The sequence below is a fragment of the Pecten maximus genome, chromosome 16, assembly GCF_902652985.1.
Source record: "Pecten maximus chromosome 16, xPecMax1.1, whole genome shotgun sequence".
Taxonomy (NCBI): domain Eukaryota; kingdom Metazoa; phylum Mollusca; class Bivalvia; order Pectinida; family Pectinidae; genus Pecten; species Pecten maximus.
In genome coordinates this window covers 3,284,171-3,303,017 of record NC_047030.1, presented here as the reverse complement: position 1 = coordinate 3,303,017, position 18,847 = coordinate 3,284,171, and the positions used below count along the sequence as shown (strand labels likewise).

At 39.9% G+C, this 18,847-nt stretch overlaps 1 protein-coding gene across 1 annotated transcript in view; it reads left to right on the top strand.

Annotated features, from left to right (window-relative positions):
• LOC117345379 (urea-proton symporter DUR3-like) overlaps positions 1 to 18,847 on the top strand; it is a 53,328-nt gene that overhangs the window by 7,815 nt on the left and 26,666 nt on the right. Inside the window, exon 2 of the mRNA XM_033908453.1 lies at positions 11,954 to 12,076. Coding sequence (XP_033764344.1) covers positions 11,954 to 12,076 — 123 coding nt within the window. The remainder of the gene's footprint in view (positions 1 to 11,953; positions 12,077 to 18,847) is intronic.

The window sequence follows — 18,847 nt, the reverse complement described above, 5'->3', positions numbered from 1 at the left end:
GACCGGGGTTCGAACCCGGGACCCTCCAAACTGTAGACGGACATTCTACCACTGAGCTACCTGGTCGTCGATGATCGACCCAGTCCAGTTCCGCTACATTCCTCCCTCCTTTTTTCAAGTCTTTCTCCCCAAAGACCACAAGTTCGGATATCACATGCTCTAAGCATACTACCAATGCTTTAAACAATGGTAGGCAAGCTCGCCAATTATGTTACAATTATGTAACAGGAGAAGTAGCAAATGTAGCAGCCAGACAGGGGTTCGAACCCGGGCCCTCCGAACTCTAGACGGACACTCTACCACTGAGCTACCTGGTCACTGATGATCGACCAAGTCCAGTTTCCGCTACAGGCAGTATACTTTAGTAAAGTCGTCATCAGTTCCGGGCTATGAGAAATTGGCAAACATGAACATACCACATCCCCAAATAGGATTGTGTTCATTCTAGCGAATTGTGACCTACTCATTAAAAGTGTCCACCCAATTATTGCTTTCATTTGCAATACTGAAATTATATCCTCAGAGTGACAATATAAGAATATTGTATCATTTCCGTGATAATATAAACTAGGATTTTATACCAATCACAACGGGGCCCTATTCGCCGCATAGCAATCTGCTGATTTTTGGTTCAGATGCAAATGGAGTGATTATTTTGGTGCACCTCTGGTGGACAAGAGATCTGTATGGACCTTGAGACTAATCCATGGCTTGTGTCTCTATCTCAACTTTGAAAAATATTGTCTCTGCAGCCATGGTCGACACTAACTAATATTGTAATGTTTCAATATGATGCTTATCATTAAAACTATGAGAGAAGAGAGCATATTAAAAACCAGAAACAAAAACTAATACTACTTGTTTTACCTTATTTAATATAACATACAATATTACTTTTAAATGAATGATAAGAAAATTCAATGAAATACTTGTGTTTAGAAGAAAACAAAACATGTTGCTGTACCATAATTGTGCATCCAGTATTTTTCTTCATCAACTTTATCTACCTTGATTATGCATAAGGTGGGTTGATTCCAATTAGAGTAATCAAGAGTTCAGACAATTTAAACAACTATAACATCAAAATGACATTTAATTGAATGTTGTAAACAGCCTCCGTTTTTTTAGTATCGCAGTATCGCAATGTACTGATTTACAAATACATTAATTAAATCTGGGGCCTAAATATGTTTTGTTATTTTTTAAGTTCTTTAAATAAGATTAATTAATTAGTTGCAAATTATTAATTACTTATAATCAATTAACCAATCAGCAGTTTCTCTGATAAAGAAACATCAATTAGCATTTTCATGTTCCAGACTTTAAAGTGCTTTGTATTTCATGAATCGTTCATTTTTTATCAGTCCCTATATATCGGCAATGCCAGGTAAATTAATCTAGTTCTCTAGTTCTGTTATCCAATCTATGATGGTGCTGGGATAAAACCCAATTACAAGCCTGTGGTTTATCTTATTGGAATTCTATATACGATAGTTCTAATAATGAAACTAAGAATGACAAAACAAAACAATTGACGACAAAAACCAGCTAATAATGGAATGCACAGAAAGATATGATTTCGTTGAACCATATTAAGACATGCATATGGTATCCAAACATGTATTGAGATAAAAAAAAAAATCACATAGATTAATCCAGATCGGCTAGCTCTGTTTTCAAGTTTCTATCTCTGATTATTGAGTTTGAATTCGGTCAACCAGATGCACCGCCTTCTGATCTTTCCATACGAACCATCATAATATATAGAAACATTTATAACATCCTTATTAACACATTTGACTTCATTTCGTCATAACCAGCCACTTACACAACTGCTTGCATAACTGTTCTACCAATATAATTACATTGACATGTCACACCCAGATACCTGGGTCAGAATCTTGGCCAATTTTTATTGCGTTATGATCGATTAAAAAAATGTCACCAGTCTCGAAATCGTACGTAATTGGTCAACACAAGCCATTTACGTCAGAGGTTGGAAACGACAATTAAAACAGGTTTTAGAATGCTATTTTATGTCTACAAATCACTCCCCGATGAAATACCTCCCAGCAAATATTTGATCATGCTCGAATTTCTAGAAATATGTAGATCTACATATTGTATGTAGATTGGAAGGGGCGCTGCAGCAGAGGATTCCACATTAGTGGCTCAAATGAAACGGTGTGATATCATTGCCATAATCACCAATTACAAAATTACAACTCTCGAAATTAACAACAGTTCCGTAGACCTGATAACGTACCTACATGTATCATGATCGCGGACATTGATTTTATTGACCATCTACATCTGTTGTCTATTTGTACCAAACAGCAAATCCGATCCACGCCTCAGATACTCAGTGTCGGCACGCTATGTACAAGCTAGAACATAGTACCATGTAAGGCCGTTGTATGGTTTAACTGCCGGGATCATAAACACATATTTAATTAATTCAGAGCATAAGATATATTTGATAAATTCAACATTCATAAAAAGAGACCTGATATTGGATGGAGACGACAATGCATGCCGTAAATGAACGTTTAAACAGGGATACGTTCTATTTGGGAATCTATTATTCATCAACTTCAATAAACCCATTCTTCACCTTAGTACTTTGCCACTTAGAACGTACATAATCTAGTAATCTAACTGTTAAATGGTGTTAGCTTGGAACTGGAAAAACAACCTTGTTTTGTAATGACGTAATTCTCCAAAGACACTTCCTTCTATTGGATAATAGTCGTGTGTGAGGGTACCGTGCAACTACCATCTGGTATATTACAATGACAACACCCACTAATTATATAACATAGCGGGTGGATACCGGGCGATGTGTCATTATATTAATACCTATATACGTATATCATGTTAGTGTTTCCGAACTGCGCGTGATTTAAAACTAACAAACCCTATTGACCAATGGTTTTAGCAGAAAGCCTACGGCTCTGGGTAAGAGGCGTGTTCTCGACCTTAACCAGAATCATATATGGTGAACGACTTAGCGAGTATCATTCAACATCAAATATTCAAGATGTCAAACTGTTCACTTTTTAATGTATCTCGCGCCAGTTACGGAGTCACAAAGGGGATAACACAAATAGAAGCATTTGCGATTCTTGTCGGGTTTGGAGTATTCACATTTTTCATCGGAAGTTTATCGGGATTCATACGGAGAGTTGTTTATAACGATAAGGTAGGTATGTAATTAATATCGTTATCCGTTTGCCGAGCGTATGTCTTTAGAAATGAGTTAGAAATATATGATACCGACGGTTGTGCCTTTTTATCCGCCTTTATTATTATAATTCCGTGATATACAGAATATATACATATATCTGAATATAATACAATTGTTCTGGTTCCACCATTTAATGACTCGCTGAATGATTGTACAAATGACACACTGATAAACACGACTTTTTAATACAAGGCAGTAGAGTCAAAATTCAATGTACATGTAAACTTTATTTATTCTACAACAATTGCGAAACCAGTCATATCAACTTATATTAATCACGCTTGTTGACCCTGGTGGAAGCGCGCGACGGTCTTACTGTGGGAGGAAACCAGAAGGAAAACCCACGTGATCGGGCAGGTGACCCTAGACCCTTTAACGTCCGATCGGGGAATCGAACCCCGGCCGCCTAGGTGAAAGGCAAGTGTGTTACCACTGTGCCACCCGACTACCCCTTCAATAACCTACACCATACAGCTGTTTCTTTATAGGACTTGTCATTGACGGTAGGGTCATCATAAATCTTTTTCGTCCCTCTAGGATCCATCAGTGATTGTGGGGCATGGTACAGCTGTTTCGTACTTCTATAACTCATCATTGTTGTTAGGGACACCATAAAGCTGTTTGGTCTTCTTAATAATAAAGTCAGTCATGTTAGGGGCATCATACAGCTGTTCCGTCCTTCATGGCCTCGTCAGTGATGCAAGGGACATCATACAGTTGTTTCGTCCTTCCAGGCCTCGTAAGTGATGTTAGGGACATCATACAGTTGTTTCGTCCTTCTAGGTCTGGTCAGTGATGTCAAGGGACATCATACAGTTGTTTCGTCCTTCCATGCCTCGTAAGTGATGTTAGGGACATCATACAGTTGTTTCGTCCTTCCATGCCTCGTAAGTGATGTTAGGGACATCATACAGTTGTTTCGTCCTTCTAGGTCTGGTCAGTGATGTCAAGGGCATCATACAGTTGTTTCGTCCTTCCATGCCTCATTAGTGATGTAAGGGGCATCATACAGCTGTTTCGTCCTTCCAGGCCTCGTTAGTGATGTTAGGGACATCATACAGCTGTTTCGTCCTTCCAGGCCTCGTTAGTGATGTTAGGGACATCATACAGCTGTTTCGTCCTTCCAGGCCTCGTTAGTGATGTTAGGAACACCATACAGCTATTTCGCCCGTCTAGAACTCGTCAGCAATATTAGGGGCATTATACAGCTGCTTCGTCCAATTAGGACTCGTCAGTGATGTTAGGGACATCCTACAGCTGTTTCGTCTTTTTAAGCCCTGTTTGTGGTGTTAGGGACATCATACAGCTGTTTCGTCTTTCTATGCCCTGTTTGTGGTGTTAGGGACATCATACAGCTGTTTCGTCTTTCTAGGCCCTGTCAGTGATGTAAGGGGCACCATACAGCTGTTTCGTCTTTCTAGAACTCGTCAGAAATGTTAGGGACATCACACCGCTACTTGTTCTTTAGAACTCGTCAATGATGTAAAGGACATCAAACAGCTGCCTCGTCCTCCAGGACAACACTGTTTTGTTATTTTTTGTTTTTTTAAATGCAAAGAAAGAATCAATACAATAAACAATTATACAAACAATGGACTATCGAGACGTAATTATCTCTCAATTAGAATTAGAATTATATGTTAACTTGGTAAACAAGTATATCTTGTCTTATCAATAATGGATTAAAAGAAACGAATTATTTTTTCTAATCAAGATGAACCGAGTATGACAATTCGTTCGGTGTCAGAAAATACGAATAGGTGTATTTCTCGCCTTACTTGCCAGTTCTGAATTTTCCATCGAGGTGGCATTGTCTATATCATGGAATAGGTATATAAGTATGGCACGGCCTATATATGACACTATCATTGTCAAAAATAACACCAACAACACATACAAACAAAATCAGCGAGTAATTATGGTCTGAAAGCAGCCTTGATGAACCATTGGAGATAATTATCTTATATCTATGAACAGGAAACGTCACAGTTGATTTTATATAAATATGGATGAATATTATGTCATTTTACGATAGTCATTTGTTCGACACCCAGGAAATAAATTAGATATACTCGTATTGCAAATTTTCGATGCGTGATTAATGAGGTAGGCTGTAAGTACATATAATTGCGTGTTAGAAGACATTTGATATGTACGGTATCTAATAATGGTTTTCAGCGTTATGTTAACTGACCTATGATAACTGACCTATGTTAACTGACCATCTTAACTGACCTATGTTAACTGATCTATGTTAACTGATCTATGTTAACTGACCTATGATAACTGACCTATGTTATCTGACCATCTTAACTGACCTATGTTAACTGATCTATGTTAACTGATCTATGTTAACTGACCATGTTAACTGACCTATGTTAACTGACCATGTTAACTGACCTATCTTAACCGATCTATGTTAACTGACCTATGTTAACTGACCATGTTAACTGACCTATATTAACTGACCTATGTTAACTAACCTATGTTAACTGACCTATGTTAACTGACCATGTTAACTGACCTATACATTAGAAGTTTTCAGCCCTATGTTGACTGCCCTATACATTAGAAGAAGAAACTTCCACGTGAGGGCCCTTTTCCCTATGTAAATGACCTGTCTGATTGCCTTAGAGGATTACGCACACTTTTGCACTGGTTACTAAAACGTCCTACTTTTGGAAGTAATTGTCCTATAATTCCCACAGGAATGCAGACAAACTGAATAGGGAGCATGACTTTGGTTCCGAGTTCCGAGGACCCGTACATCTTCTACATAGTAGTTATGTTTTTCTTAAACGGAACTCGGAACTGGTTCCTAGTTCTGATTTTCTTAAACGGAACTCGGAACTGGTTCCTAGTTCCGTTTATCTTAAACAGAACTCGGAACTGTTTGTTTGTTTATAATTTAATGACGTCAGACATTGTTCTTCATATCACTACATCAATGGGAACTTTGGGGGAATAAAGATGTGATAGCTTTCGTTTTGTTTGGTAAGATTATATAGTGACAATGCAGAACAAATGAAAATAAATGATAAGTATACATAGCGGGGAAAACGAGTCAAATTATCGTTACTACTGGTTTTGGTTCGGCTTTATAAAACTGAACAAATAGCAGCAATGTCAACTGATGTGTACTTTTACAATGATTCTCTATATTATCTCTGATTGGACATGTATCTAAGGTAACGTTACCACGGAAACAACAGAAATTAATTACATACTACCCCAGCTAACTCGCGTAAATGATTTCCCGGCGAATAGAAAAAAATGATTCCCTACGTACACCTGTACACTTATATATATACACCCCTCATATCAGTTGTTTAATTGAGTCCATCCTAGTAGATTCGAATGCCATGCAGTAGTAAGTTCAAGTTCAAGTTCAAGTTCTTTATATACGTTGAGTTTTCCAACTCATCAGTATACACATACATAATATAGACATTTACATAACACTGAGAATATATATTAAGAAAACACGTACAAGAAACAATATCCTCGGAGAGGATAAGTTGATGAACTAACAGTTACGGTGAAACACGGCGTCAATGCCATATCATTATTTGAGAATGCTGGTCAGTTCTAGCTGCTTACTATGCCATTTATTTAAATTCGCATGAGATTTACAAATATTGAATTTCAAATGGTGGTTAAAAAAGAGAAGAGAAAAAACTCTTGAAAACGTATAAGTAATTAAGACCAGGTGTATCGAAGGCGTAAACGTCTCCCGCCCCATCGACGAAACCCGTCATGTATATCTAGGTTAGAATTAAGTGATGTCGGATTCTTAAAATGAGGGCCGGTGGATCAAATAAATTTGGCTACTGCTGTAGACGGAACATTTTAGCGGTTATATTATATTTGCTCTGGAAGTATGCCGCTAAATTTGTGCGCTGATTTTAATCTCCGCAAAGCGTTTTTAGTGATAAATTTGTCGAGCTCTAATTCGTCATTCATCTATTTTAATTTGTTTTGGTTTGCGCTAAAATCTGATTACGTCAAAAGGTCCAAATGTACATTATAGTAAACCGGTATTGCTTCTTTTCCATAGAAAACCTTTTAAAAGAAAATCTTTTACCATCTCTAAATCTCAGTACCATGGGGATCAAGGTACAACAGACTGTAAACGACTTCATGATTGACCTAGATTTTAAAATAAATTGAAAATATTGACCACGTAAGCTTGGTAGTACAGTCAAACCTCGATGATTCGAACTCCGTTGATTTATTACCTAAGTATTCAGTAAGCATCTACAAAATCTATTTTCAGGTAAACCGATATGAACGAGATACACGATACCAGCAATTTGAATGCATTTGTTATACTGTATCATGAGGCCAGCTGCGAATTATAGCTTACTGTGCAAATCATTAATTCCTGACAATCGCTGCTCAGTAGAAATTCAGGTGTAAGGATTCTGATAACGATGCAGTATACACGATGAAACTTTTAACAGGTCCGAGCTCTTTGATTCATATTGCTTTATTCAGAATGGAGACTGACCTAATTCTACACAAGCATCAGCATAAAATGTTCAGTATAGCACCACTGCAATGCTGTGTCGCATATATTGTTTTGAAGGATTCTACAATTCTAATCCAGATTTTTCTGACGTGTGATGTGAAGAGATCAGATAACTGACATACGACATGTGTCGATAAAGCTGTATTGTTCGCGGGAGTTGACTCAGTTGATGGTTAGTTTAAAGTTGATTCTCTTTTGTCTATCTATGGTTATTCTTGCTTAGGTGATTCCTTGAAGCCTTATTGATTATACCTAAGTTGATTCCGTCTAGCTAAGGTGATTCCTTGAAGCTTTCTTCATTGTACATAAGTTGATTCCGTCTAGCTAAGGTTATTCCTTGAAGCTTTCTTGATTGTACCTATGTGTTTTCCGTCTAGCTAAGGTTATTCCTTGAAGCTTTCTTGATTGTACCTATGTGTTTTCCGTCTAGCTAAGGTTATTCCTTGAAGCTTTGTTGATTAACTTGAGTGTACCAAAGTTGATTCCGTCTAGCTGAGGTAATTTCGTGAAGCTTTTTTGATTAAATCTAAGTTGATTCCGTCTGGCTAAGGTAAATCTATGAATCTTTGTTGAGTTGATTTTGCAGATAGAAAATTGCAATAACAGGTTGATATCATCTGTCTGTTGTATGAGAGAAAGACAATTAAGTGGAGACAAGTAATGATTTGAACTGGAATCTAATGTTGTGTATAATCTGTGTAAATGTAAATTGGAAACGTATATGTATAATCAATGAGGTGTGTCAAATGATTACTACTGTTTCATTTTACTTGAAGATGTTTTCATCAATTTTATGAGCCTAACTTGATGTTCAGGTTTTTTCGAATTCTCTGTGACAACTATTTTTTGATAAGATAAAGTGACTAATTGACAATTAATATACTGTCTGATTTCACATCACCTGCGTCATTACGCCTTTAAAAGTCCACGCGGTCTTAACTGTTAATAACGTTTCACGCGATAATTAGGTATCGTCCTTATATACATATATATATAAACTTTGTGTAGCGTTTGTCGGCGGTAGCCCCTGATTGGGTGAGTCGAACAGGGAAGCTTACCACCAGAATGTATCATAACTGTGATAGATCTTGTTACTCCCTACTTCCTGCCTCTATAAAATATCTGTATGTAGGCTAACTTCCTACGCAAATGTTAGTGACAACTGATTCTATTTTCAATTTCTTATTTGCCGTCGTTGTCTCAGCCCATTTTCCTTATTGAGGGTTTTAATGATCCAGCTGAACAAATGGTTAGCTAAAAAAACAACAATACATATTTGCTTTCAAATAAGTATGTGACTGTTGTATGTCAGGTGTTCATAACGACTGGTAATCACACACGTCGAACGATACCTGTACAAATCAATGGCACCATTAAATACGGATCTAGTTTCGCAAATTAAGATAGCGTTTTGTCAGACAAAAATGACATGTGCTAGGACTCGACAGTGATGCTAGTGACCAAAGTCTGGAAATCCGGAGGGCGTGATAGGGCGAAATGGTTCTTATTTAAAAGGTAATGAACCATGTGTGTATTCTAATCATGTATTCAACTTAATCCTCATCTTATCGGTTTGAGTTGAAATTATGATTTCGTTATTATGTCCGTAGTTTCTGTTTTTTTTTGTGTTTGTTTTTGTGTGTGTTTTTTTTTTTTAACAGATCGATACATTGTACTTTTAAGCTAAACATTTGATCTTACGATACCGAAAGCTCTTCCGGGTGTTTTAAATTTCAAGATTGCAAATTACTGATCATTGGAAAAGCTTAATGGGTTGTGATCAATATTTGGCGTAGAATTTCTCCACGCGCGTCCTTTTATGTCGACTTCTCACGAACAAACTCATATTAAAGGTTTCGAAATAAGCAGGCTGGTGACGACCATTGAATTTTTTGTGGTCGACATTATTTGGGAAATAATATTCCCTTCTGGTTATTCCACGCCTAATGCTATACTGGCGGTTTGTTATAACTACATTGGTTCTCATTTTAAGAAAATCGCATTATTTTGATAGGATCTATATTACTACGGCGGTATACCCAATGGAACATCAAACAACTGCTCTTTCGGAAAACTTGCACTTTTCCAAGGGTCCACAGATACATTTTTTTTTGTTTGTAGCTTGCCATTGTTTTCCTCGGGTTTTATGTAGAAATTGGTTTTGTTTCCATGACAGTATGTTTTAAATTATCACGACACGTGATATTATTCATGATCCGGAGCAAGTTTTATTAGCGAAGTATGCTTGTTATTGTTCTATTTCTTACTTATTTTGATTGTTATTCTCCGTAAAGAGACTAAAAACCACGCGCTGTCATTTATATCAATAAATGAAAACGGTAATTATTTAATGTGTGGTTTTACTGTACAATGCAAAGGATGACAAAGTTTTATTTCAAAGTTTCAGTTCCATGAGAACGTGCATGAAAAGTTCTATTGCGGGAATGAGAGCACACGATATGGGCTGTTTTACAAATAAATATTTTGAATATGGTAAGGGATGGACATTTTGATATAAACATTAATCTGCAAGCCGTTTCGGAGGCGAGAACCTTATAACCCGAAACGAAATTATTTTCCTGTAATGCATTTGTCGTTTATATGCCTTTTGACCCGACACGGGATGTAGTTTTATGGTGAAAGATACACATTCCAGCATTTGTATATCAAACCATATAGGCCCACGGAAGCCGAAGGATTTATGGTTAGTTTTTAACTACTTTATATATAACTCTTTTTGTATATTATTTCTAGTACTGTTTATATATCGTGTGATTGTGTTTGTGTTCTTTGTGCCTTGATGACGGGTCGGATTACCTCGAATATTTGACATCTCTTATTGCCCACACTGTTGAATGACTTCTTGGTCCCATATTAACGTTTCAAGTAATATGTTTTCTGCAGATAAACGTTTGCAAGGATTATATTAGTTCTTTGACCAAAATGATTTAGGTACATTTGTGGAATTAAGAAGTAAAATGCTATACCTTGGTGTAGATGTACCCCCCCCCCCCCCCCCCCCCCCCCCCCCCCTTTTTTATTTTAAATTCTAAATAGAAATCAATTTTGGAACAAATGTTATACTCGCAAAATCCGCAATAGAACATCGGACCAGTCGACCTCAGGTGAAGGGTCTGGGATATGTGGTTTAAATTCTACCAGTAGTGTGCTTCTCTAGAACCTGAATTCGCTGACAGTCATTATGTTTTGGTGGTTCTGTCATGGGATAAGACACACCCCAACTCTTCTCTGAATGTGTACTCATGTAGCCATTAGCTTCTGCAAGATATCCCGCTTGATAATGACCATGGTTGGAGAAACAATTTAATCATTGACATACATTCGAGTCCTGGCTTTGATGTTGATTGGACATACTAATAGACGGATGCTCTTCGGCCACCGTTTTGGGTTTTTTCTTTTTCGTTTTTACGCATCATTACTGGTAATATGTATTGATCCATCGAATACAATTCTGATCACTTAATATTGTTCATATTACCATACTCACTCGGGGCACGAAGGGTTGTCTATATTGGTTAATGGCACGCTCACCTCCATTCATGATTACGTGTCTCTTAAAACATTTGTTTCACGAGACGTGAAGCCTGACGATCGTCACCCTCATGTTGAAGATATATTCAAATCAATGGCCGTATAGTTTAATTCGACAAGCTACAGTCTGAGAATGTTAATTGACATGCGTATGTTTGTGTAATGATAATGATTGTCGCATAACATCTGAAAACACATCCATAAAATTGCTTAAAATGGATGAACATATCAAGAATTCAACCAGAAGTTCATGTTGACAGATTTGAAGTGTATTCATTGGTTATAAATACCTACTGTATTATGCAGCCATTTTGAATGAAAACGTAAAGAAAGAGAACAATCTGAATTATGTTTTCCGTATCGTGAATAACACTAATATTTGGAATATCAATGTGTCATTTTGGTGACTGCTGCGGTGGCCCTGTTAAAAACTGAATCGTCCTTTGCCATAATAATGAGCTTGTCGAATGGATAAGAGCATTTCCGGAACATCAAGCCATGATATCATTGTACCTTTTAAAGGGCATTTATTTCAATATATAAACTGTTCATTTTTCATCTATTTAGTTTTATTTAGACTTGGTGTTAAATTTTTTTAATGGTAGCAATTTTTTTTTTCACAGAACTCATTAGACGTGGCTTTTGATGCCGGTGGAAAGGTCAACATTGGTTTGACCTCAACAACTATAATATCCCAATGGACTTGGGCTGCCACTCTCTTACAGTCCTCTACTGTAGCCAGCAAGGTAGGCCACTGTATATCTCAGTGTGTGACGTCACTCTCATACAGTCCTCTACTGTAGCCAGTAAGGTAGGTCACTGTATATCTCAGTGTGTGACGTCACTCTCCTACAGTCCTCTACTGTAGCCAGTAAGGTAGGTCACTCTGTATACCTCAGTGTGTGACGTCACTCTCCTACAGTCCTCTACTGTAGCCAGCAAGGTAGGTCACTGTATACCTCAGTGTGTGACGTCACTCTCATACAGTCCTCTACTGTAGCCAGTAAGGTAGGTCACTGTATATCTCAGTGTGTGACGTCACTCTCCTACAGTCCTCTACTGTAGCCAGTAAGGTAGGTCACTGTATACCTCAGTGTGTGACGTCACTCTCCTACAGTCCTCTACTGTAGCCAGCAAGGTAGGTCACTGTATATCTCAGTGTATGACGTCACTCTCCTACAGTCCTCTACTGTAGCCAGTAAGGTAGGTAACTGTATATCTCAGTGTGTGACGTCACTCTCCTGCAGTCCTCTACTGTAGCCAGCAAGGTAGGTCACTGTATATCTCAGTGTATGACGTCACTCTCCTACAGTTCTCTCCTGTAGCCAGTAAGGTAGGTCACTGTATACCTCAGTGTGTGACGTCACTCGCCTACAGTCCTCTACTGTAGCCAGCAAGGTAGGTAACTCTGTATACCTCAGTGTGTGACGTCACTCTCCTACAATCATCTACTGTAGCCAGCAAGGTAGGTCACTGTATATCTCAGTGTATGACGTCACTCTCCTACAGTCCTCTACTGTAGCCAGCAAGGTAGGTCACTGTATATCTCAGTGTGTGACGTCACTCTCCTACAGTCCTCTACTGTAGCCAGCAAGGTAGGTCACTGTATACCTCAGTGTGTGACGTCACTCTCCTACAGTCCTCTACTGTAGCCAGCAAGGTAGGTCACTGTATATCTCAGTGTGTGACGTCACTCTCCTACAGTCCTCTACTGTAGCCAGCAAGGTAGGTCACTGTATACCTCAGTGTGTGACGTCACTCTCCTACAGTCCTCTACTGTAGCCAGTAAGGTAGGTCACTGTACATCTCAGTGTGTGACGTCACTCTCCTACAGTCCTCTACTGTAGCCAGCAAGGTAGGTCACTGTATATCCTCAGTGTGTGACGTCACTCTCCTACAGTCCTCTACTGTAGCCAGTAAGGTAGGTCACTGTACATCTCAGTGTGTGACGTCACTCTCCTACAGTCCTCTACTGTAGCCAGTAAGGTAGGTCACTGTACATCTCAGTGTGTGACGTCACTCTCCTACAGTCCTCTACTGTAGCCAGTAAGGTAGGTCACTGTACATCTCAGTGTGTGACGTCACTCTCCTACAGTCCTCTACTGTAGCCAGTAAGGTAGGTCACTGTACATCTCAGTGTGTGACGTCACTCTCCTACAGTCCTCTACTGTAGCCAGCAAGGTAGGTCACTGTATACCTCAGTGTGTGACGTCACTCTCCTACAGTCCTCTACTGTAGCCAGTAAGGTAGGTCACTGTACATCTCAGTGTGTGACGTCACTCTCCTACAGTCCTCTACTGTAGCCAGTAAGGTAGGTCACTGTACACCTCAGTGTGTGACGTCACTCTCCTACAGTCCTCTACTGTAGCCAGTAAGGTAGGTCACTCTGTATACCTCAGTGTGTGACGTCACTCTCCTACAGTCCTCTACTGTAGCCAGCAAGGTAGGTCACTCTGTATACCTCAGTGTGTGACGTCACTCTCCTACAGTCCTCTACTGTAGCCAGTAAGGTAGGTCACTCTGTATACCTCAGTGTGTGACGTCACTCTCCTACAGTCCTCTACTGTAGCCAGTAAGGTAGGTCACTCTGTATACGTCAGTGTGTGACGTCACTCTCCTACAGTCCTCTACTGTAGCCAGTAAGGTAGGTCACTCTGTATACCTCAGTGTGTGACGTCACTCTCCTACAGTCCTCTACTGTAGCCAGTAAGGTAGGTCACTGTATATATCAGTGTGTGACGTCACTCTCCTACAGTCCTCTACTGTAGCCAGTAAGGTAGGTCACTCTGTATACCTCAGTGTGTGACGTCACTCTCCTACAGTCCTCTACTGTAGCCAGTAAGGTAGGTCACTCTGTATACCTCAGTGTGTGACGTCACTCTCCTACAGTCCTCTACTGTAGCCAGTAAGGTAGGTCACTGTATATATCAGTGTGTGACGTCACTCTCCTACAGTCCTCTACTGTAGCCAGTAAGGTAGGTCACTGTATATATCAGTGTGTGACGTCACTCTCCTACAGTCCTCTACTGTAGCCAGTAAGGTAGGTCACTCTGTATACCTCAGTGTGTGACGTCACTCTCCTACAGTCCTCTACTGTAGCCAGTAAGGTAGGTCACTCTGTATACCTCAGTGTGTGACGTCACTCTCCTACAGTCCTCTACTGTAGCCAGTAAGGTAGGTAACTCTGTATACCTCAGTGTATGACGTCACTCTCCTACAGTCCTCTACTGTAGCCAGCAAGGTAGGTCACTGTATATCTCAGTGTATGACGTCACTCTCCTACAGTCCTCTACTGTAGCCAGCAAGGTAGGTCACTGTATATATCAGTGTGTGACGTCACTCTCCTACAGTCCTCTACTGTAGCCAGTAAGGTAGGTCACTCTGTATACCTCAGTGTGTGACGTCACTCTCCTACAGTCCTCTACTGTAGCCAGTAAGGTAGGTCACTGTATATATCAGTGTGTGACGTCACTCTCCTACAGTCCTCTACTGTAGCCAGTAAGGTAGGTCACTGTATATCAGTGTGTGACGTCACTCTCCTACAGTCCTCTACTGTAGCCAGTAAGGTAGGTCACTCTGTATACCTCAGTGTGTGACGTCACTCTCCTACAGTCCTCTACTGTAGCCAGTAAGGTAGGTCACTCTGTATACCTCAGTGTGTGACGTCACTCTCCTACAGTCCTCTACTGTAGCCAGTAAGGTAGGTCACTGTATATATCAGTGTGTGACGTCACTCTCCTACAGTCCTCTACTGTAGCCAGTAAGGTAGGTCACTCTGTATACCTCAGTGTGTGACGTCACTCTCCTACAGTCCTCTACTGTAGCCAGTAAGGTAGGTCACTCTGTATACCTCAGTGTGTGACGTCACTCTCCTACAGTCCTCTACTGTAGCCAGTAAGGTAGGTCACTGTATATATCAGTGTGTGACGTCACTCTCCTACAGTCCTCTACTGTAGCCAGTAAGGTAGGTCACTGTATATATCAGTGTGTGACGTCACTCTCCTACAGTCCTCTACTGTAGCCAGTAAGGTAGGTCACTCTGTATACCTCAGTGTGTGACGTCACTCTCCTACAGTCCTCTACTGTAGCCAGTAAGGTAGGTCACTCTGTATACCTCAGTGTGTGACGTCACTCTCCTACAGTCCTCTACTGTAGCCAGTAAGGTAGGTAACTCTGTATACCTCAGTGTATGACGTCACTCTCCTACAGTCCTCTACTGTAGCCAGCAAGGTAGGTCACTGTATATCTCAGTGTATGACGTCACTCTCCTACAGTCCTCTACTGTAGCCAGCAAGGTAGGTCACTGTATACCTCAGTGTGTGACGTCACTCTCCTACAGTCCTCTACTGTAGCCAGCAAGGAAGGTCACTGTATATCTCAGTGTGTGACGTCACTCTCCTACAGTCCTCTACTGTAGCCAGTAAGGTAGGTCACTCTGTATACCTCAGTGTGTGACGTCACTCTCCTACAGTCCTCTACTGTAGCCAGTAAGGTAGGTCACTCTGTATACCTCAGTGTGTGACGTCACTCTCCTACAGTCCTCTACTGTAGCCAGTAAGGTAGGTCACTGTATATCTCAGTGTGTGACGTCACTCTCCTACAGTCCTCTACTGTAGCCAGCAAGGTAGGTCACTCTGTATACCTCAGTGTATGACGTCACTCTCCTACAGTCCTCTACTGTAGCCAGTAAGGTAGGTCACTCTGTATACCTCAGTGTGTGAAGTCACACTCCTACAGTCCTCTACTGTAGCCAGTAAGGTAGGTCACTCTGTATACCTCAGTGTGTGACGTCACTCTCCTACAGTCCTCTACTGTAGCCAGCAAGGTAGGCCACTGTATATCTCAGTGTGTGACGTCACTCTCCTACAGTCCTCTACTGTAGCCAGTAAGGTAGGTCACTGTATACCTCAGTGTGTGACGTCACTCTCCTACAGTCCTCTACTGTAGCCAGTAAGGTAGGTCACTGTATACCTCAGTGTGTGACGTCACTCTCCTACAGTCCTCTACTGTAGCCAGCAAGGTAGGCCACTGTATATCTCAGTGTGTGACGTCACTCTCATACAGTCCTCTACTTATATCTCAGTGTGTGACGTCACTCTCATACAGTCCTAAACTGTAGCCAGCAAGGTAGGTCACTGTATATCTCAGTGTATGACGTCACTCTCCTACAGTCCTCTACTGTAGCCAGCAAGGTAGGTCACTCTGTATACCTCAGTGTGTGACGTCACTCTCCTACAGTCCTCTACTGTAGCCAGCAAGGTAGGTCACTATATATCTTAGTGTGTGACGTCACTCTCCTACAGTCCTCTACTGTAGCCAGCAAGGTAGGTCACTGTATACCTCAGTGTGTGACGTCACTCTCCTACAGTCCTCTACTGTAGCCAGCAAGGTAGGTCACTCTGTATACCTCAGTGTATGACGTCACTCTCCTACAGTCCTCTACTGTAGCCAGTAAGGTAGGTCACTGTATACCTCAGTGTGTGACGTCACTCTCCTACAGTCCTCTACTGTAGCCAGCAAGGTACATGTAGGTCACTCTGTATACCTCAGTGTCTGATATAAATTGATATGGCGGATGTCATCAAGGACGCTTATCATTTCGGAACACTTGGTCCGATTATCATTTTACTTTTAAAAGTCTCAATGTAATCTTTTGTTCGTAGTTTTTATTAATTTTTAGGTCACCTGGGACAGTTGACCTATTGCGATTGCCGGCGTCGTCCGTCGTGCGTCGTACGTTGATCTTGAGTTTTATCAAAGGTCACAGGGGTCAAATATGCTAACATCTTTAAATAATTTCTTCTTAATAACCAACAGGTCCATTGACCTGATATTGGGACTGTAGCATTCATGGGTTAAGGGCTATAGCGATTATTCAAATTATTAACATTGACCTTCATTCAAGGTCACTGGGGTCAAATATGCTTAAATCTTTAAACAACTTCCTCCTGATAATAAAGCGCCGAGAATCCTGGTATTTGATTTGTAGCATTCTTGGAAAAGGGGCTATCAAGTTTGATCAAAAAGATGACCTTGACCTTTAGGTTACAGGGGTCAAATGTTTTAAAATCTTTAAACAACTTCTTGATAACCAGGAGGCCCAGAGACCTGATATTGGGTTTGTAGCATTCATAGGAAAAGGGCTATATCGATTGTTCAAATGAATGATGTTAACCTTCATTCAAGGTCCCACGGGTCAAACATACTAAAATATTTCAAAACTAAGGTGATCGTTATTAGAGTTTCTTTATAATGTTCCCTGTTTTTACTGACCCCTATTGCAACATTCCAATATTTACAAACATCACTATGTAGGTCCAAAAAGTATAGCTAACGTCGGGTATTTTCTGTGTTTCGACTCTTTGCATGAAGATTTACAGTAACTATCTATAGAGTTGCACGTGTTTGTATGGTTATTCTGTGTTTACATTTCTATCATAGCTGTTTTCTTAATTCTAACAACTTTATTATCTAAACTTCGGTCGACACCGATAATCAATCGGGAAAGAAAATAGAAGTATATATATAACCCTCCTTTAAATACCCTAAGTGACAACGACAAGCCCCAGTGCCGTAACGCTTTTAAGATTGTATGTACTCTCTACGATAGCTGTTTTATACAGACTTAAGTTCAAACTTCTAGGAGAAAGCGCATGAAAAGTTTCTGTCGCGGGGATGAGAGCACACAATATGGGTTGTTTTGATAATTACATATTCTGTACAAGGAAAGATCTGGGAATGTTAGTATAAGCAATAAACGGCAAGCCTTTTTATAACCCGTAATGAAATTATTTTCCTGTTATTTCTAAAAAGAAATTGAAATTTGTATTTTTGGTGATTTTCTTACTTAGTGTGGCACGACCATGTACTTACAAGCGAGAGAACAGGATATTGCTCAGTGAGGGCAATGTTCCAGTATCGTGTGTTTAAATCTTCAGCGAGGAACTTCATTAGATTTAGGTATACCCAGGCAGTATAAAAAACATAAATTCTTTTCAAAACAATAAATAAAATTCGTGGTTAGTAATTTTTTTTTTCACTGTGAGGAACCCCAGCCGCTGAGCCCCGATGTTTAGTACAATACAATGTTTTATTTCCTAGAGTTACAGTATAAATAATGTTGTTTCTAACAATCCTCGCCTGTACTACTCAACCCTATTGTGTACTTACCATGGCTGTCTAATAAGTATATCCCCGTCATACCAAGTCAGATTACAGGGGAGCAGTCACTCAAATTACTAATCAAATCGACTTAATGAACACAGCGGAACAACAAAACAGAATTAGGAAAACTACACCAGTGATCTCAACTATCAACACCATAATGGACATTATTGAAAGAAAATTCATTTCCCAAATACGCGTAATATTTCCTACGATAACTCTCTTGACTCTATATTGTGCTTCCTCTACCTATGTGTATTTGAGGCTAATCTGCTTAAGAATTATTATCGATAATGTTTTAGGCTAACAGGCGAATAGCCAGACGTACGCCCGGGCTTCCATATCATGCTGTC